Raw genomic sequence first — 21,947 nt, 5'->3', positions numbered from 1 at the left:
CACTTTCTATACTTTTCGAGAGTAGGACACTACACAGGACACTAACTATACCCACAGAGATACCCGGGCCCTGCAAACACCATAGGTAATTTCTCCCTTTCCCCGGTCCTCAGCCGGAGACGAGCCGTCTTCAGGACTTCCTCTCTCGGCGGTGACGCGTGTGTGTGTGTGTGTGTGTGTATGTAATTTCACCACGGTCGTCTACTGGTCATCCAGCCAGTCTTTCCCATTATGGAGCGAGCTCAAAGCTCATAGACCGATCTTCGGGTAGGACTGAGAACAACACTCCACACACCGGGAAAGTGAGGCCACAACCCCTCGAGTTACATCCCATACCTATTTACTGCTAGGTGAACAGAGGCTATACTTTAAGAGGATTGCCCATTTGCCTCGCCGCTTCCCGGGATTCGAACCCAGACCATCTCGATTGTGAGTCGAGCGTGATAACTACTACACTACGCGGTGTGTGTGTGTGTGTGTGTGTAATTCATCTCGGTCACCTGCTGGTCACCCAGCCAGTCTTTCCCATTACGGAGCGAGCTCAGAGCTCATAGACCGATCTTCGGGTAGGACTGCTAGGTGAACAAGGGCTACACATTAAGAGGCTTGCCCATTTGCCTCGCCGCGCCGGGATTCGAGCCCGGCCCTCTCGATTGTGAGTCGAGGGTGCTAACCACTACACTACGCGGTGTGTGTGTGTGTGTGTGTGTGTGTGTGTGTAAAGTCAAGTAAAGTAAAGTAAATTTATTGCCATTATTTACATTACAAACCTATGAAGTCATAACAAACATATAGCTTGGCACAGTCTGTTGAGTCGTAACTCCTAAAACAGATAAATTTTAAGAATTAAATTAAATAACAAATTAAGGCGAAGTGAACAAGCAAAAGAATTCTTAGGAAATGCAATGTAATATAGTATAATAGTAATGAGTACAATATCTCAAGGTAAATGGTAAACTTAATAAAACATGAAATGTAAGTCAGTAAACAGCCATCATGACAATTCGTGAATGATTGTAGTGTATCTAGGTTTGTAACACTTTTTCTAATATTTCAGTCCTAAACACAGACAATGATAAGTTTACATTATTACTTTACTCCTAGTATTACAGGAATGCTCTCTAAGTTTGAACACTGGATTAGGACCAATTGTTTTAAAAAATCAATAACAAAGTGAAGTATTTAATGTATTGAGGACACTTTCAGAATTTTTCTAGAATGGTAAATCTATCTGTTGAATCAAATTCCTTTTTATGGAAAATACATCGAAAGAATTTATTTTGTGAAATAGTTAACCTATTTAGGAATGAAGGCCAAGTACTCCCCATAACGAAACACAATATGTAATGTGTGGATAAAAAAAAGCTTCCTCGGTTAAATTATGACGAATTCTATATAAGATGCCAGTTATTTTTGATAACTTTGAGCAAACGTCATTTATCTGTATTTTCCATTTAAAATTTTCATAAACTTTAACACCTAGAAACTTGGTAGTGTGAACTTAGGTTAATTTTTCACCATTTAACAGTATAGCAGGAAAAAACATGCTTTATAGACCTATTTTGAAAGAATATGTAATTTGTTTTGTTAACATTGTTTCAAGTTATTTGATTTAATCCAAGGATCAATATTATTTAACTCACTAGCATGAAACTGTATACAGTTTCATGCAATGTGTCAGTATTTACATCTTTCATTAATAAGGTAGTATCAGCAGCGTAGATAATAAATTCAATTTTGGAACTAGCATTAATTATATCATTTATGTATATTAGAAAAAGTGTAGGCTCTAAAACAGATCCTTGTGGTACACCTTTACTTTTTTGTTTATTTGCTGAATTTTTTTTTACTACAGTAAACATTTTGACTTCTCTTATTCAAATTGTTCTGAAATAGCCAGTATGTGACTCCTCTGACTCCTATGCAATTTAATTTGTAAAGCAATATAGTGTGGTCAATGGTATCAAATGCCTTAGATCAGGGGTTCTCAAACTGGGGTTTGCGAACCCCCAGGGGTTCACAAGAAGATTTCTAGGGGTACTTAGATGGCTGACGAAAAACATATTTTAAAATTTAAATAGTGGTAGTTGTGGATTATGAAATTCAGTGCTAGCAGTGTGTGTTCCTTCAATCTCACTGTTCTACGCTGGTTTCTAAATTTACAGCATTGATTACCAATAGTTGAATCTGGTGTGTGTGTGTGTATTCACCTAGTTGTATTCACCTAGTTGTAATTTTACAGGGCCTGGGTATCATACTCGTGTGGCCCCGTCTCCATATCTACACACATCCAACTTTCCTTTAAGACTATGCACACTCCTCGCTGACACCACCTCCTCACTCAAACTATTCAACACCTCCACACATCTCTGTGGGAAACTACGAGTATATTTCTTCACATCCTTCAAGCATATTCCCTTGGCTTTTATTTTACTATGCGATCTCGTAGTTTAAATTTTCTTCTCTCAACATCATTTGCTCATTATCCACTTCATCCAAACCGTTCAACAGTTTATAAACCTGTATTAAATCCCTTCTTTCTCTTCTTTGTTCCAAGGTAAGCAAATTCATTTCTTTTAATCTCTCCTCATAGGTCATTTCTGCCAATTCCGGAACCATTTTTGTTGCCATTCTCTGCAATCTCTCCAACTTCCTTATATGCTTCTTTTTATAAGGGGACCAAACCACTCCAGCATATTCCAATCTTGGTCTAATTACCGTACTAATTAATTTCTTCATCATATCTTTATCCATATAATGAAAGGCTAATCCAATATTTCTAATCAAATTATATGTTTCTCCAAACATCTTGTCAATATGAGCCTCAAACTGCCCATGGTCTTGTATTATCACTCCCAAATCCTTTTCCTTTTCCACCTTTTTCAACACTACTTCTTCACCCATCTTATATGACCCTCTTGGCCGTCTTCCACTCTTCCCCATCTCCATCACATGACTTTTGCTCAGATTAAATTCCATCTGCCACCTCTTGCTCCACTCCCAAATCTTATCCAGATCTGCCTGTAAAATTTCACAATCTTCTTCACTCTTCACACACCTACACAACTTCGCATCATCCGCAAACAAATTAATATAACTGTTTACTCCTCTGGCATATCATTAATATAGACAAGGAAAAGTATTGGTGCCAGCACTGAACCTTGTGGGACTCCACTCTCCACCACCAACCAGTCCGACTTTGCATCCCTTATTACCGTTCTCATCTCCCTCCATCTCAAGTAGTTTTCCATCCACTTTAACACTTTTCCTTTCAGTCCTCCATAAATCTCTAATTTCCATAGCAGTCTCATGTGAGGTACCTTGTCAAAAGCTTTTTTAAATCCAAATATACACAGTCCATCCATCCCTCTCTCTCTTGTATTTTGTCAACCACTCTTGAATAAAAGCTCAGTAGATTTGTTACACATGACCTCCCTTTCCTAAAGCCAAATTGATGATCCGATAATAACTTATGATCCTCCAGGAACCGTATCCAATATTTCTTTATCACCCTCTCACAAATCTTACCGACCACACTTGTTAAAGACACAGGTCTATAGTTAAGAGGCTCTTCCTTACTGCCTCCCTTATAAATGGGCACCACTTCAGCTCTTTTCCACTCTACTGGTACTTCCCGGTTTCTAATGAGCACCTTATAATATCATATAATGGATCAATCAATTCTTCTCTACATTCCTTCAATAATTTTCCTGAAACTTCATCTGGTCCCATCGCTTTATCATCTTTAAGTTCCTCCAACATTTTATATAACTCCTTTTAGGTATCTTAATGTCATCCATGTGCACATTTCCTTCTACATTCTGAGGCTTTACAAACATTGTTTCTTTAGTAAATACTTGTTGAAACCTATTATTTAGCAATTCCGCGATATTCTTAGGGTCATCTACTATCCCTTGCTCTCCTTTTAATCTTTCAATGGACTCTCTCTTTTAAGTTTACCATTTATGAACCTGTAAAACAATTTTGGATGTTCCTTACTCTTGTCTACAATATCTTTTCAAATTTTCTTTCTTCCTCCTCCTTACCCTCACATACTCATTTCTCGCCACTCTATAATTCTCCTTATTTAGTATATTCCTGCTCTTTTCCATCTTTTCCAAGCCACATCTCTCTTTTCTTTAGCCTTAACACAAGTTGCATTAAACCAATCCTTTCTTCCTTCCTCTCTCGGTTTATACTTTGGTACAAATTTCATAACTCCTTCTTTATAATATTTCATAAAAATCTCATATTTTTTTTGCACTTCTCTGATTTGTAACATCTCCTCCCAATCTAATTTTCTGAAATAATTTTTCAAACTTTCTGTGTCCATCTTTCTATAATTCAATCTACCACTCCTGTATGTCTCATCTCTCCTTCGCTGTGTTATTGCCATCTGCATTTCCATAACCACATGATCACTCTTTCCCAATGGACATTTATATTGTATATCCCACATAGGTACACTTCTCTTGTTAACACCAAATCCAGTCTAGCTGGTTCATCATCTCCTCTATATCTAGTATTTTCCTTCACCCTCTGTTCCATCATATTTTCCATCATTAGATTAAGAAATCTCTCTCCCATGCTTCCTCTCCAACACCACTTACTAGATTTTCCCAATCCACCTCCTTACAATTAAAATCTCCTACTAGTATCACCTTTCTTTTTCCAGTTAATACACTTTCCAAACTCTGTAAAGTATCCTTGATCATATTGTCGTATTCCCTTAATGTCCAAGAATTTGTTTTAGGAGGTACATAGGTCACCATGATTATTAATTCTTTTCCATCACTTTTTAACCTTATGCTTATCACTTCTGCGTTGTTCTTCCCATACCAAACCTTATCCACATTTATCTTCTTCTTCGTCATAATCATAACTCCTCCACCTTTACCCTCTCTATCCTTTCTCCATATATTATATTTATTATCCAAATTTACCTTTGTTTTTTCATGTAATTTTGTCTCAGTCAAACACACTATATCAGGCTTCTCCACCATCATATAGTCTTGCAATTCCAATCTACTTGACAGTATCCCATCTATATTAGTATACATTACGGTCCACCCACTGCTCCCTCTAGGGGTTCCTCCGCATTCCTTCTTTCCACATACCATTTTCTGACTCTCTCTCCTATAACTCTCCAAAAAAACTTTTCTTTTTCCTCTTCAGACCGTTCATCATTTTTCCTTCTCGCCTCTTCCAACAATTCCTTATATCTTCTCCTCTCTTCCTCATTTCGATTTTTTCTTACGTACACCTCTTTACAATCTTCTGCCTCTCTTAATTTGGATGTTCTATATAAAATGTCCTCCGCAGATTGTTGTGACTTCAGTACTATTTTAATCGGTCTCCTTACTCCCTCTTTATACGGACCCAGTCTATGGATCTCCTCCTTACTTTCCTACTTTTTTCAACTATTGGTAATCAATGCTGTAAATTTAGAAACCAGCGTAGAACAGTGAGATTGAAGGCACACACTGCTGCACTGAATTTCATAATCCACAACTACCACTATTTAAATTTTAAAATATGTTTTCGTCAGCCATCTAAGTACCCTAGAAATCTTCTTGTGAACCCTGGGGTTCGCAAACCCCAGTTGAGAACCCTGATCTAAGGCATTTGATACCATTGACCACACTATATTGCTTTACAAATTAAATTGCATAGGAGTCAGAGGAGTCACATACTGGCTATTTCAGAACAATTTGAATAAGAGAAGTCAAAATGTTTACTGTAGTAAAAAAAAATTCAGCAAATAAACAAAAAAGTAAAGGTGTACCACAAGGATCTGTTTTAGAGCCTACACTTTTTCTAATATACATAAATGATATAATTAATGCTAGTTCCAAAATTGAATTTATTATCTACGCTGCTGATACTACCTTATTAATGAAAGATGTAAATACTGACACATTGCATGAAACTGTATACAGTTTCATGCTAGTGAGTTAAATAATATTGATCCTTGGATTAAATCAAATAACTTGAAACAATGTTAACAAAACTTACATATTCTTTCAAAATAGGTCTATAAAGCATGTTTTTTCCTGCTATACTGTTAAATGGTGAAAAATTAACCTAAGTTCACACTACCAAGTTTCTAGGTGTTAAAGTTTATGAAAATTTTAAATGGAAAATACAGATAAATGACGTTTGCTCAAAGTTATCAAAAATAACTGGCATCTTATATAGAATTCGTCATAATTTAACCGAGGAAGCTTTTTTTTATCCACACATTACATATTGTGTTTCGTTATGGGGGAGTACTTGGCCTTCATTCCTAAATAGGTTAACTATTTCACAAAATAAATTCTTTCGATGTATTTTCCATAAAAAGGAATTTGATTCAACAGATAGATTTACCATTCTAGAAAAATTCTGAAAGTGTCCTCAATACATTAAATACTTCACTTTGTTATTGATTTTTAAAACAATTGGTCCTAATCCAGTGTTCAAACTTAGAGAGCATTCCTGTAATACTAGGAGTAAAGTAATAATGTAAACTTATCATTGTCTGTGTTTAGGACTGAAATATTAGAAAAAGTGTTACAAACCTAGATACACTACAATCATTCACGAATTGTCATGATGGCTGTTTACTGACTTACATTTCATGTTTTATTAAGTTTACCATTTACCTTGAGATATTGTACTCATTACTATTATACTATATTACATTGCATTTCCTAAGAATTCTTTGCTTGTTCACTTCTTAATTTGTTATTTAATTTAATTCTTAAAATTTATCTGTTTTAGGAGTTACGACTCAACAGACTGTGCCAAGCTATATGTTTGTTATGACTTCATAGGTTTGTAATGTAAATAATGGCAATAAATTTACTTTACTTTACTTGACTTTACACACACACACACACACACACACACACACCGCGTAGTGTAGTGGTTAGCACCCTCATCAATTAATAATGAACTTCAGTGTGAGGGATGTGCCTGTTTGTTACAAGCAAGTTCCTCAATTCGAGGAGCAGTATTAAATAGGCACAATCAAAGGTCATGCTCGACATTAAGTCGTGATCGATGTTTAGTTTTCATATTCAACAGCGTTGAAAATCCTTGCTCGCACAGGTAAGTGCTAGGGAACATATCACACACACACACACACACACACACGCTAAACAATGTGCTTGGAGTGAGAACCGTCACTAGTACAAAAGGGCAACCAGAGCGAGTGAACGAGTGTACAGAGTGAACGTAGCCTGGTGGAGTGTGCATAATAGCGATCGGAGGTGTTGGAACCTCCGCACTCCAAACGACAGCGCAGAAACCACACAAAGGCCAGCCATAAACAGCCGCCAACGCATCCCACCACACACACAAAGCTACCAGGCCTGACCGCCAGTGCACACCACCACACATCACACGCTCCCAGGAAGAGTGAAATGAAATGGATAGACCCGTAAGAAATAAGTTACCAAATTCAAAATATGCCGATGAGGCCCAGGGAGCAAAACCAAAAGTAACCATTCAAAATATGACTCCATCTTCAACAGGGGCAACAATGCAAGGTAGATTGGTAATGCTAGAAAAGAAATTTGAGGAGTTGGTGAAGGAATTAAAAGTTCAGAGGAGTGAGGAGGAGCAGGATAGAGAATTCCGCAAGGCTTTGAAGGAAAGAGTCAAGAGACTGGAGGATAATGAAAAACGATTGGTGGATGAGAATGCACACACTTGAGAGTGGAGGTTGAAAAATATAAGAGACGGTTGGAGGAGAAAATGGAGAAAGTCGTAAAGGAGAAAGATGACTTTAAGGAAATGATCAGTGAGCAAAGTGAAATGTTTAAAAGGGAGTGGGAACTGAAGAAAACACAATGGACTGAGTCGAGGGAAGCTGAGATGGTTGGATTACAAGAAATAAAGATCAGTTGAATGAAGACAAAAAAGAAAGGTCTAAGGAACTGGTTAATGTTATGAAGAATAAGGAAACATTGATAAGAGATATAGCAGAAAAGAAGAGTGTGTTAATATTTGGGATGAAAGAACAAAATATAACATATAAGCCTAAGAGAATTAAAGAAGAATTAAAACAGTAAGAGATCTGTTTAAAAATCATTTTTTTTTTTTAAAGGGGGGTGAAGAGAGGAGGTAGCTAGCTGAAGAGAAAGTGGGTGGGAAGAGAAGGGGTGAAGGAAAGTAAGAGAGATAGATGGTGGGCTTGACCACCTTGCTAATTTTAGCATTACTTTACTTTTATTGGTAGTTTTTTTTTTTTTTTATTATTTATTTGATGCACGCTCAACGCTGTAAATTTTACTAGAATTAAACTTTAAATCTTGTCATATTCTGCCCTGCCAAGGAGACTGTTTTTTTTTTTTTTATGAACATTTTCATTTACAGGTGAAATTTGGTTATAATTGCTTGCGGTGTTGCCATATTTACTATATTGCTACATTTAGGGAACCACGTATGGCTTTTGTCCCTATTAAGCGTAAGTTCTTCGTATTTTTCAAGTTCGCTAGTTCTTATGGTTTCCCATGTTTTCAGTGCTTTATTATAATTTGATATGTTTAATGGAGTGATATTGTATTTAAGATGTAATTGTTCCGTGTTCAGTTGCTCAACTTCGTTACAGTGTATAAATCTTACAGCTTTATTTAGTATGGTTTGCATATTTCTTTTTTGGGTTTTTGAGGCCATGCATATTGGTATGGATGGGTATTCCATGACCGGTATTAGTAATGTTTTAACAAGAGTCGTTTTCATTTTTGGTGTTAGGTTGCTAAATCGTCTTAGTTGTGAAAGTATCCCTTTTCCCTTATTTATAGTTTTGCTGATGTGCCCATTGTATCCCGTTGATGCTATGTTTAGTCCAAGTAGCTTCCCATTCTTACAAGTGTCGATTTCTTTACCATTAACCATGATCTTTTGCATTTTGTATTGGGCTATTGGTAATATTTTGAATTTTTCTTCACTGGTTTTTATTTTCCATTTTCTTTCAAAGTTGTTTATTCTTTCGATTTCCCCTTTCTACTTTATATTTCATCATGAGTTTAGATTTGCTGGGTATTGTTATGACTTGTGTGACATCGTCAGCATACATAATGTCTATACAACCATGTTCAGGTGGAGGGAGGTCATTTGTGAATAGCGTATAAAGGGTTGGTGATAAAACACTACCCTGGGGCACTCCACTTAATAATGTTATGGTGTTACTGTGGTCGTTCCCTATGTTGATTTTAGCTTTTCTATTTTCTAAAAAAGTTGCATAAAATTTTTTCTAAAATGCTTGGAAGTTCTAGTTTTAATATTTTATATTTAAGCCCGTTGTGCCAGACTTTATCAAATGCTTTAGCCACATCTCGCAAGACCAAATAAACTTGTTTTTTGTCGGCTAAAGCATTGGCAATGGTTTCACATGTTGTTGTAATAGCAGTGTGAGTGCTTTTGTATGTTCTGAAACCGTGTTGACGTTCTTTTATGATATTCTTCTCTGTTAAAAGGTGTTGAGTCTTGCTTGTATAAGTCTTTCAAAATTTTTTCCTGGCACTTCAAGTAATGATATTGGACGGTAATTTATAGGGTTTAATGGACTTTTATCATTTTTAGGTATAAATTTTATGATTGCTTCTTTAAAGATTTCTGGAAAGTATCCCGTAGATAAGCAAGCATTAAAAATATTTTAAGTTGTTCCAGGGTTTTATTTATGCAGTTTTGTAATATTTGAATATTTATTTTAGTGAAGCCGGGAGCTTTCTTTTTAGATCTTCGTATGTATGTTTTTAGTTCTTCTAAAGTAATTTCTCTTGTATGATAATCTTCAGTGTTGAGTCTGTTTAAGTCTACGGTGGGAAATGTCTCAACTCTGTTATGGTTTTCATTTATGTATTCGTTGACTAGATCAGCGTGTTGCTTGTCAAAGCTGTTATCTTCTTCCTCAGAGATCCTAAAAACATCTTTCCATGTGTTCTCCATTAAGTTGCACTTCTCTTTATCTGAGTAATACTTTCTTCCCTTGGTGTCTTTCATGTAATTTGTGTAAGTTAACTTTTTCCCTTTTAGTATTTTAATTTTGTTCCAGAACTGTTTACTGTTTTTACAATTTATTGAAATATTATTTATTTTGTCTTCCCAATTTTCATTATATGCTTCTTTGCATTTTTCCTTTAATACTGCTTTTATTCTTAAGTACTCCCTGTATGTTACTGGTGTCCATCCAAAGTGTGTAGCGAATACGTTTAAGTTATTAAATTGTGTTTCTAGGTCTTTAATCTGTGGTGTGATTTTTAATTGATATATGTGTTGATAAAAAGATTTAGGTATTGCAATGTCCATGGCACTTTTAACATTTTTTATCCAGTCTTTAGTTGCTTCTTCTAGTTGTTCAACATTGCTACCATCAAGGCTAGAAATCTTTATCTTTGTGTTCAATTTATGATGAAATAAGTCCCAGTCAGCTTTATTTATATTATGTATTTTTGTTTTTTCAGTAATAAAGGGTATGGTAGAAAGTTTGAAAATTACAGGTAGGTGATCAGAAGTTGTTATATCACCTTGTTCACTGATGTAGTTCAAGTAGTGATGCTTGTTTGAGAATATTTTATCAGGGTTAGTAGAAAGAATAAACAACTTTGAAAGAAAATGGAAAATAAAAACCAGTGAAGAAAAATTCAAAATATTACCAATAGCCCAATACAAAATGCAAAAGATCATGGTTAATGGTAAAGAAATCGACACTTGTAAGAATGGGAAGCTACTTGGACTAAACATAGCATCAACGGGATACAATGGGCACATCAGCAAAACTATAAATAAGGGAAAAGGGATACTTTCACAACTAAGACGATTTAGCAACCTAACACCAAAAATGAAAACGACTCTTGTTAAAACATTACTAATACCGGTCATGGAATACCCATCCATACCAATATGCATGGCCTCAAAACCAAAAAAGAAATATGCAAACCATACTAAATAAAGCTGTAAGATTTATGCACTGTAACGAAGTTGAGCAACTGAACACGGAACAATTACATCTTAAATACAATATCACTCCATTAAACATATCAAATTATAATAAAGCACTGAAAACATGGGAAACCATAAGAACTAGCGAACTTGAAAATACGAAGAACTTACGCTTAATAGGACAAAAGCCATACGTGGTTCCCTAAATGTAGCAATATAGTAAATATGGCAACACCGCAAGCAATTATAACCAAATTTCACCTGTAAATGAAAATGTTCATAAAAAAAAAAAAAACCAGTCTCCTTGGCAGGGCAGAATATGACAAGATTTAAAGTTTAATTCTAGTAAAATTTACAGCGTTGAGCGTGCATCAAATAAATAATAAAAAAAAAAAAAAACTACCAATAAAAGTAAAGTAATGCTAAAATTAGCAAGGTGGTCAAGCCCACCATCTATCTCTCTCTTACTTTCCTTCACCCCTTCTCTTCCCACCCACTTTCTCTTCAGCTAGCTACCTCCTCTCTTCACCCCCCTTTAAAAAAAAAAAAAATGATTTTTAAACAGATCTCTTACCGTTTTTAATTCTTCTTTAATTCTCTTAGGCTTATATGTTATATTTTGTTCTTTCATCCCAAATATTAACACACTCTTCTTTTCTGCTATATCTCTTATCAATGTTTCCTTATTCTTCATAACATTAACCAGTTCCTTAGACCTTTCTTTTTTGTCTTCATTCAACTGATCTTTATTTCTTGTAATCCAACCATCTCAGCTTCCCTCGACTCAGTCCATTGTGTTTTCTTCAGTTCCCACTCCCTTTTAAACCTTTCACTTTGCTCACTGATCATTTCCTTAAAGTCATCTTTCTCCTTTACGACTTTCTCCATTTTCTCCTCCAACCGTCTCTTATATTTTTCAACCTCCACTCTCAAGTGTGCATTCTCATCCACCAATCGTTTTTCATTTTCCTCCAGTCTCTTGACTCTTTCCTTCAAAGCCTTGCGGAATTCTCTATCCTGCTCCTCCTCACTCCTCTGAACTTTTAATTCCTTCACCAACTCCTCAAATTTCTTTTCTAGCATTACCAATCTACCTTGCATTGTTGCCCCTGTTGAAGATGGAGTCATATTTTGAATGGTTACTTTTGGTTTTGCTCCCTGGGCCTCATCGGCATATTTTGAATTTGGTAACTTATTTCTTACGGGTCTATCCATTTCATTTCACTCTTCCTGGGAGCGTGTGGATGTGTGGTGGTGTGCACTGGCGGTCAGGCCTGGTAGCTTTGTGTGTGTGGTGGGATGCGTTGGCGGCTGTTTATGGCTGGCCTTTGTGTGGTTTCTGCGCTGTCGTTTGGAGTGCGGAGGTTCCAACACCTCCGATCGCTATTATGCACACTCCACCAGGCTACGTTCACTCTGTACACTCGTTCACTCGCTCTGGTTGCCCTTTTGTACTAGTGACGGTTCTCACTCCAAGCACATTGTTTAGCGTGTGTGTGTGTGTGTGTGTGTGTGATATGTTCCCTAGCACTTACCTGTGCGAGCAAGGATTTTCAACGCTGTTGAATATGAAAACTAAACATCGATCACGACTTAATGTCGAGCATGACCTTTGATTGTGCCTATTTAATACTGCTCCTCGAATTGAGGAACTTGCTTGTAACAAACAGGCACATCCCTCACACTGAAGTTCATTATTAATTGATACTTAAGAAAATATTGTTTCACTCCTGCATGTGTAGCATCATTGTAAAATATTTGCAATACTGATGTTTCTTCTGAATAAAGTCATTAAAATTTGAATAATTTTATAATATCCTTTGCAGAATTATTGTACTTTAATGAGTTAGTCAATAAATTGCCATTCTGTTCATTGTCAGATTATTGGGGGTTCGGGAAGATGGTCTTATACCTCAGGGGGTACTTAACGAGAAAAAGTTTTGAGAACCCCTGCCTTAGATAAATCAATAAAAATGCCAATAACAAAATGTTTCTCCTCCAAGCATTTATAAACATTGCTTACGAATTGTAAAATAATCGTTTCAATTGAATGTTGACTCCTAAAACCGGGTTGTTGTTTAAATAGAGGTTGTTATGCTCAAGATATGACATTAACCGATAACATTTTATCTTTTCATAATTGTTGTTTGTAATATAGGTTTTTTGCAGCTCGTGATATATGTAAATGTTAAATTATTCCAGAATTTTTTTTTTTTTATTTCTCTTGATAGGTAAGGCGCTATTCCCTAGTAAGTCTGCTTTCTTCTTTTATGCTAACCTTTAGAGCTGGTGTGATGTGGGGACTGCTATTTTTCTTTGAATTCTGTTTTGCATCTTTAATGGGAGAATGTTTCTCAAATAATTTAAGATAAGTGGTATAAAAATATTAAATGACTTTGGGACACGTTGAATTAATTACATGATTCCAGTTTTCTAGAGCAAGTTCGTTAGTAATTTCACGAAGAGTTTAGGAATTTACAAATCTTTTCCTAATGATTCTGGGCGTTTGTCTAATATTATCTATTGTAAATTGAGAAGTATAGGAAAGTGGTCGGTTATATCCGTGTCGATAATATAATTGCCAATATTCTTATCTAACTGGGTGGTCCGGATACGATCAATTAAAGATGCCGATGTGTTGGTAAGTCTGGTTAGCCTTACAATAATAGGGAACAATGAGAAAGAGAACATTAAATCTATAAATTCATCGACATTATCATTTCGGTTTAATAAATTACTATTGAAATCTCCAAACAATATGTATAGCTCTGTAAATGCTGTGTGTGTGTGTGTGTGTGTGTGTGTGTGTGTGTGTGTGTGTGTATTCACCTAGTTGTATTCACCTAGTTGTAATTTTACAGGGCCTGGGTATCATACTCGATTTAAGAAAATTTAAATCGAACTACGAGATCGCATAGTAAAAAGATAGCCAAGGGAATATGTTTGAAGGATGTGAAGAAATATAGTTTCCCACAGAGATGTGTGGAGGTGTGGAATAGTTTGAGTGAAGAGGTGGTGTCAGCGAGGAGTGTGCATAGTTTTAAAGGAAAGTTGGATGTGTGTGGATATGGAGACGGGGCCACACGTGTATTGTCCAGGGGGAAGCGGCAGTTTTACCAATGTAAAAGATTGGAATGCTTTGCATTCCAATCTTTTACATAATAATAATAACAATAATAATAATAATAATAATAATAATAATAATAACAATAATAACAATAAAACAAAACTCAAAAGCGCAACATAACAAGAATTAACGCCAACTATTCTTTTTTTTTTTCTTTTTCAGTCTCTTCCCCGGTGTAGTGTAGTGGAGTTTCCCCGATCCGGTTTCCACTTTCCAGCCTTACTCTCGTCTAGATGCATGAGTGGCGCAGGTGTGGCTGCGATACTATTAAGGTGATCCGTTTCTGCGCCACCCCGATAAACAGGTCTCCCTTCCTGACACTCATACACTCCCTCGTCCCCAGCAACTCACCACCTCTTGTTGTATCGTACTCTGAAAAGTCTCTGATACCTCGCTACGTCACACCAGACTCAAACCGTTAGCACAAACGGCGATAAACACGGGGGCTACGTGCCATATCCACATTTATCATCGCACTATTTGCATATACATTATTTAACATTTCTTTCACTATTTTAGATGCCCATGTCACTAATACTTCGCCCATTCATCACCAAACATTATTCATGATGTACAAATACGTCAAAAATAACTCAAATATCCACATGTTTTGTCCTGTAACTTCAAGATCAAGATCAAGATCACTTGTGACGTCACGGCTCTTATGCCTTTTCCATTAAATGCCACTTTTTTGCCGAAAACAATGCTGGTCCGTATATTTTTCATTGTTTCCTTCAATTTTGAGGCCATTGCAAGGTATTCCATGCGGTACAATCTCGACAGAGTGACTGCATCATAGTTAATTAGACGTCCCGCATCACTACCAGGCAAATCTGTACTAAACTATTCTGTTGTGTTCCATCAAAGCTTTCGTCGTGTAATGCCACCTTGCGGTGGGTTCCGGGAACATTGCGTCAAGCTTACCAATGCCTCTAAGTTTTGGCACTTCTCATAACTGACAAAATTTATATAACCTCTGGAACTGAAAAAAAAAAAAAAAGACCAAGCGCCTTCCATAAAATTTCTCCATCACATAACACGACAAGCCCAAAGTTTGTAGACGTCTATGCGAAACCACTAGCAGCTTTAACAGGGGCAGGCTGCAGGAAGCATGCACTTCTCAGAGATAAACAAACGAATGGGGCTCACGGGGCTATCCATCTCACTAAGGCTGGTAATATGTGGTCCTGAGGGAGCGAAGTAAGAGGAAGAGCTACGAATGTCTCCGTTCATGCTTCAGAAAATATACCTCTGTAGCGTTTAATTAATCGTGTCAATCGCCGTGAGAGATATGCAGCATGTGAATTTTTATCAAGTGTGACCAATAGCACAGGTTCAGAAGCGACTTTGAGAGAGAGAGAGAGAGAGAGTGCGTGTGTGTGCGTGTTTGTGTGTGTCCTGTTTCTGCTCGTCTTCCGCCGTTGTGGAATATTCTTCGATGATTTACGCTAAATTAGGTTGCGCTCAGCTGTCCTTGTTTTCAGTTGTCTAATCCATTTTCACTCACACACACACACACACACACACACACACACACACACACACACACACACACACCGGTAGCTCAGTGGTTAGAGCGCTGGCTTCACAAACCAGAGGACCGGGGTTCGATTCCCCGGCCGGGTGGAGATATTTGGGTGTGTCTCCTTTCACGTGTAGCCCCTGTTCACCTAGCAGTGAGTAGGTACGGGATGTAAATCGAGGAGTTGTGATCTTGTTGTCCCGGTGTGTGGTGTGTGCCTGGTCTCAGGCCTATCCGAAGATCGGAAATAATGAGCTCTGAGCTCGTTCCGTAGGGTAACGTCTGGCTGTCTCGTCAGAGACTGCAGCAGATCAAACAGTGAAACACACACATACACGTACAGTAAGTGTATATATATATATATATATATATATATATATATATATATATATATATATATATATATATATATATATATATATATATATATATAAAGCGTTCTCGTGTCTGTCCTAAGCGAGTGTGTTACGCCACCTGCAGGTCTAGGAGGAAGGAATGGGGGAAGAAGCACGAGAACTCCTTCGTGCGAGTCTTTCTTTGTTTCCAGCATTGCATTTCTTTCAACGTCAGCCTCGTTTCGTGGTTTGATAGCATCCTCATCGGTCCCGTGACTCATGGCGTGTTTGACCTGACCTTGTTCACCTGTGCCTCCTGGCCTGTTTTTTTTTTTTTTCTGCTTCCTCCTGATTGTTTACGATACCTGACGTTGAGAAAAATATCATTGACCTTTCCTTCTTATTTTTCGTGTCCCGTTTTTTTTCTTTCTTATTTGTTTTCTTAACTTTGTGACTGTGTGTGTGTGTGTGTGTGTGTGTGTGTGTGTTAGTGTGGCTGACTGATTGACTGCTTGGTTGGATTGCTGTCTCTCTCTCTCTCTCTCTCTCTCTCTCTCTCTCTCTCTCTCTCTCTCTCCGGTGACCCTTGCGTGTGTTCCCTCCGCGAGTGACGTCCCTGAATGCATATCAACATTATCTTTTATTCCACAACGATTCGCTCGATTTTTGACCCTCACACCCACTGCCTCTCTCTCTCTCTCTCTCTCTCTCTCTCTCTCTCTCTCTCTCTCTCTCTCTGAAGACTTGAGTGTGTGTGGATAGATTACTTTTATATTGTATCATATTATTATTGCTTGATATTACTTGTTGTTTTTGTTGTTGCTATTGTTAGTTTGTTGTTGTCGTTGTTGTTGTACATTCCTTATTTCACCCCTTTAGCAAGCAGTAATAGTGGTGTATTTATAAATTTTATCCATCTTAAATTTAGCGGGAAACAAAAAAAATGTTAAACACAAAACACCTTCATCGTGAATAGACACCGCTACCGCTAACAACAACAACAACAACAACAACAACAACAACAACAACAACAACAACAACAACAACAACAACAACAACAACAACAACAACAACAACAACAACAACAACAACAACAACAACAACAACAACAACAACAACAACAACAACAACAACAACAACAACAACAACAACAACAACAACAACAACAACAACAACAACAACAACAACAACAACAACAACAACAACAACAACAACAACAACAACAACAACAACAACAACAACAACAACAACAACAACAACAACAACAACAACAGCGTGGTCAATATGGGTAGGCTAACGCTCCTCCAACGGCTGAGCGAGAGACCACCCTGTTACAGAGACAATAAACTATGTACCCGCCTTGTCCTTCACCCTTTCTTCCTCAACCTTCTCTCTTTTCAAATTTGCATGTGGCACGGAATCTTCACTGATATCAAAGAAAGTTTTCCTCTTTCTTTTTTCCCTCCTCTTCCTCATCCTTCTCATCCTCCTTTTCCTTCTCCTCCATAGTGACGCGTGACGGATACCCTGCTCCCTGTAAATGAGACTCTCCTCTTTGATCGCCTCCACAATTTTCTGACTTAACTGCTTTAACCGATTCCTGGTTCCGTTATCTATTGTGTAGTATGTATTCTTGATGGTTCTCTGTGTGTGTGTGTGTGTGTGTGTGTGTGTGTGTGTGTGTGTGTGTGTGTGTGTGTGTGTGTGTGTGAAAGTTGAGGATGGAGGGAACGGGGAATGGGAGAAGATTGAGGAGCGGACCACATAACCCCGATTATATACATACTGCACACATTTCGCTTTCACCATGCTCTTATCACCCAACAACTAAACTGTAACCATCCCTGCTGACCCTACCCATTCCCCAACCCACACCCCACCCACACCACACACAAACCCCACCCCTCTCTGCCGCCCTTAACAGAGAAACTACCTTGATTTACATGAATAAAAAATAAATCAGGCATAAGTAGTTATATGGACGAGAAAAACCTCTCTCTCTCTCTCTCTCTCTCTCTCTCTCTCTCTCTCTCTCTCTCTCTCTCTCTCTCACCTGGAGCAGCACATTCCTTGGAATGTTAAGGGTGGCAATGTCCCTCTGGAGGGGCGGCGGTGGCGGAGAGGAGAGCGAGGGTGGTGCTGGGGAAGGCGACGTGGTGGTAGGGGAAGAGGACTGCCGCTGCGACAAGGAGAGCTGGCTTGAAGGTCCTACTGGTGACTCTGTGCGGCTCTGACTGTGGTGGGAGTTGTGACTGGGACTGTGGTTTTGATCATTATTATTGTTACAGTCGTGGTTGGTGGCTGTGGTAGTGGTGGTGATAGTGGTGGTGGTAGTGGTTGTGATGGGTTTGGCTTTGATGTGCTGGAATGAGGTCATTGAAGGTGTTGTTCTTTGTTCCAGGATTAATGTGGAGGTGAGCACTGTATCTCTCTCTCTCTCTCTCTCTCTCTCTCTCTCTCTCTCTCTCTCTCTCTCTCCTGGATAGTGGCTTGGTTAGCTAAAGGAAGGATATGTTAGGTTGGAAGATGTGTGAAGGAGAGGAGGAAGGCAATGAGTGGCAGTAAGATGTCATTGACATTATCTGCGGCTCCTCTTTCATCATATTTCCGCTTTCTTCAGTATTTCTCATTATTCGTCCTTGTATTTCCTTACTTCATCTCACAAGTCATTACTTCTTGTTATCTATTTATTATGTTTTATACGTCACTACTCTTGCCTGTATCTCCTTTATGTTTAATTTTCTTTTTTCTTTATTTGACAATATCTTTTGATATTCTTCCTTAGTCTTTCGTACTCTTCTTTATATTCTTTATTCCTTTTTACATCTCTTCATTATCCTTTAAATTTATGTCTTACTCCTCATCTTATTACAACATCTCTTCCTGATCGTCCTCTTCCTCTTTAATCCCTAACTCTTTTTCGTCTTCTTTCTCCTCCTCCTCCCTTTGCTGCTTCTTTCCCGATTTTTTTTCTCTCTTGTATCCCTTCAGTAATCAAGGTTAGGCGCCACCACACGTATTGTCTTCTCTGCACAGACACACTTTACAGTCAGTGACTTGTCAGTGTCAGTGTCGTCATAAACCCCACTTCCTCCTCTTTTTGTGTCTTACGATGCCTGCAAAGAAGGATAGTTATCAACAGTAGCAGCAGCAGCAGTGGTAGTAGTAGTAGTAGTAGTAGTAGTAGTAGTAGTAGTAGTAGTAGTAGTAGTAGTAGCAGCAGCAGCAGTAGCAGTAGCAGCAACAGTATGCTAGGGTATGAATTGTCTATTATAATTTTCTTGCTTCCTCACAAAATAGCCGTGAGAACTGAGCTGATGTCGGCCGGATGTCCCTATAAATTCTTATATTTTTCCCTTCTCATGCACCTGCATCAGGGGACCATGATGAGTTCAGCATCTGTTCTCACGGCTCAGTGTGGGAACTGTAGTTGCTTGAAATACACTTTATTATTACATCTTATTATTGTATCACTATAATGAAAGTACGGTGACATGTGCATGTATTTTGTACCAATATACTTTATTCTTTTAAAGCAGGTTTCCCAAAGTGGGCGGTATCGCCCCCCCCCTATATACGTTGGAAGGATCCAGGGGGGGCGTTAAGGAAAAAGGGCTCGGAGGGGACCACGAGTAAGATATCACAACCAATCCAAAAATATTTTAGTGTTGAGAATTTCAAATTTTGATATTAATAAATCTAAAGGCGTGCTATTATCATCAATGTTCATACATCAGCAACCAAACAATCTTAAAACTACATCAATGTGATTACTGTACCGTTAAATTCATGATTATCTAACTTCTCTCCTCTGTATTGGACATAAAGCGATCAGGTACAGACTTAATTGAGAGGTAGTGGTGAGAACGGGCACTCAATCCTACTGTAGCTCACAGCTAGCTAGTGCAGGTGTGTTAGTCTGAGGATACTCATCATTGTATTCACTTCTTTGTGTTTGTGTGGGTAGGGGACTCCAGTATAATGTGAGTAGGACTCAAAATTAAGGGGGCGGCAGACCGAAAATGTTTGGGAACCACTGTTTTTTATTAATTATTATGTAATATTCTAATACATGTAACAAGTGTGATAGAAAGAGATAGCAAGCTGTCTGACAGAGATGTGCCTGTGCACACAGAGACGGACAGAATCGTTTTGGAGTTACGTCGGTTTCTCTGTGACTGCACGGAACTAGATTCGCGTGTGCTTCAAGACTGTCTAGGTGCAGTGTAATAACTACACTTTAAGCCAATATAGTGACAAGTATACATGTGTATATCTAAACACCCTGGGGAGACAGTGCTAAGAGAGTCCGTGAGTGACTAACGTTGGTGAGTCAGTTACAATAAATAACAAATATATCAGTGACTCTAAAATGTAGTAATAGTAGTAGTAGAAGTAGTAGTAGTAGTAGTAGTAGTAGTACTATAGTCTTCCAAATATAAACGCGGTTTTTTGGCGTGTCTGCTTAGGGAATAGCAGGCCTTCCACTGCTGCCACGTGTCACCCAGAATTTGAATGGCCAAGTGTGTGACCTGACCCTCTCTCTCATTTATCGCTCTCTCTCTCTCTCTCTCTCTCTCTCTCTCTCTCTCTCTCCGTGACAATCCTTCCTTATGCCTATATTCAATTTCCATCCTTAAATTCGCACTGTGTGTGTGTGTGTGTGTGTGTGTGTGTGTGTGTGTGTGTGTGTGTGTGTGTGTGTGTGTGTGTGTGTGTGTGTTTGGATAGGTATCTACCACCGTGACACGTGACCTTGTCCCCCACTGTGTCTCGTGTGTATTAGACTAAGTCTGCTACATCTTGGGCAGGCCGCGCCTTGGACAGTAATGAGTGTTGCCGCGTGAATGGAGTCAAAAATATTTTATCTTATACACGAATAACCATTTTTTTTTAGATGTTCATTCGTATTGTATTTGGAACACAGTTGTTGCACCATTTGTCTTACTAAGGACTATGGTGAACGTTGAATAAAGATTATAACGTTTTCACAGCAACACTGTTACACAGGTCTGCCGGTATTTGTTATTGTGATATACATATCGTAAGCGTGGAATCTTAATTTTTCTCTTGATTAATTCCTTTTAATATTTGATGATACTGGATTTTCGTCAAAGCATTTTATATGCCTCTTACTTATGTATACGAAGCTCTAATTTGCTAGTTCTGTAGAACACCACCTCTTCTCTACTAAACCTCATTTTCTTTTCCTCACCGAAACTCAGCTGTCTGAGGCAACTGACAGTAGCCCGTTCTCTGTTCTCTCCTACTTTCTTTATTCTCGTTTTCATTCCAAAGCTAGATGTTGCGTCTATGGTACGCAACGACTCAACTTGCTCTCGTGCCCACGCTCTTGAGTCTTCCGAGTTTTCCACCATCTGGCTTCGACTTAACAGTCACTCTCAAACTAAATTCACCTGTACTGTTTTTTCTCTCCGCTAACTCTTCTGACTACAGTAAATTCTTCAACTACTTAACTTTCAAAGTGGAGCACATTCTGTCCCTCTACCCTTCTGCTGAGATTTCCATTCTTGGAAATTTCAATGTTCACCACCAGCTTTGGCTTTCCTCTCCCTTCACCGACCATCCTGGTGAACTAGCCTTCAACTTTGCTATCCTACATGACCTAGAGCAATTGGTGCAACACCCTACTCGTATTTCTCACCGTCTTGGAGACACCCCCAACATTCTTTATCTCTTCCTCACCTCTAATCCTTATGCTTATGCTGTCACCCTTTCATCTCCGTTGGGCTCCTCCGATCACAATCTCATTTCTGTATCTTGTCCTATTTCTCCAATCCCTCCACAGGATCCACCAAAACGAAGGTGCCTCTGGCGTTTTGCCTCTGCCAGTTGGGGGGACCTGAGGAGGTATTATGTTGATTTTCCCTGGAATGATTACTGCTTCCGTGTCAGAGACCCATCTCTTTGTGCTGAACGCATAACAGAGGTGATAGTGTCTGGCATGGAGGCGTATATCCCTCATTCTTTTTCTCAACCTAAACCTTCTAAACCTTGGTTTAACTCAGCCTGT

General features: G+C 38.3%; 2 protein-coding genes across 2 annotated transcripts in view; one reads left to right on the top strand and one right to left on the bottom strand.

The window, feature by feature from the left end:
• Positions 1-21,947, top strand: part of LOC123515634 (telomerase reverse transcriptase-like) — a 254,291-nt gene that overhangs the window by 198,662 nt on the left and 33,682 nt on the right. The gene's annotated exons all lie outside the window — the stretch shown is intronic.
• Positions 1-21,947, bottom strand: part of LOC123515636 (von Willebrand factor A domain-containing protein DDB_G0292188-like) — a 53,052-nt gene that overhangs the window by 22,018 nt on the left and 9,087 nt on the right. The window contains exon 2 of the mRNA XM_045274448.1: positions 17,967-19,029. Coding sequence (XP_045130383.1) covers positions 17,967-18,290 — 324 coding nt within the window. The 5' untranslated portion in view covers positions 18,291-19,029. The remainder of the gene's footprint in view (positions 1-17,966; positions 19,030-21,947) is intronic.

The sequence above is a fragment of the Portunus trituberculatus genome, chromosome 39 (assembly GCF_017591435.1).
Source record: "Portunus trituberculatus isolate SZX2019 chromosome 39, ASM1759143v1, whole genome shotgun sequence".
NCBI classification, from domain to species: Eukaryota; Metazoa; Arthropoda; class Malacostraca; order Decapoda; family Portunidae; genus Portunus; species Portunus trituberculatus.
Note: the sequence above shows the minus strand (reverse complement) of the source record. Positions and strands in the feature narration are given on the sequence as shown.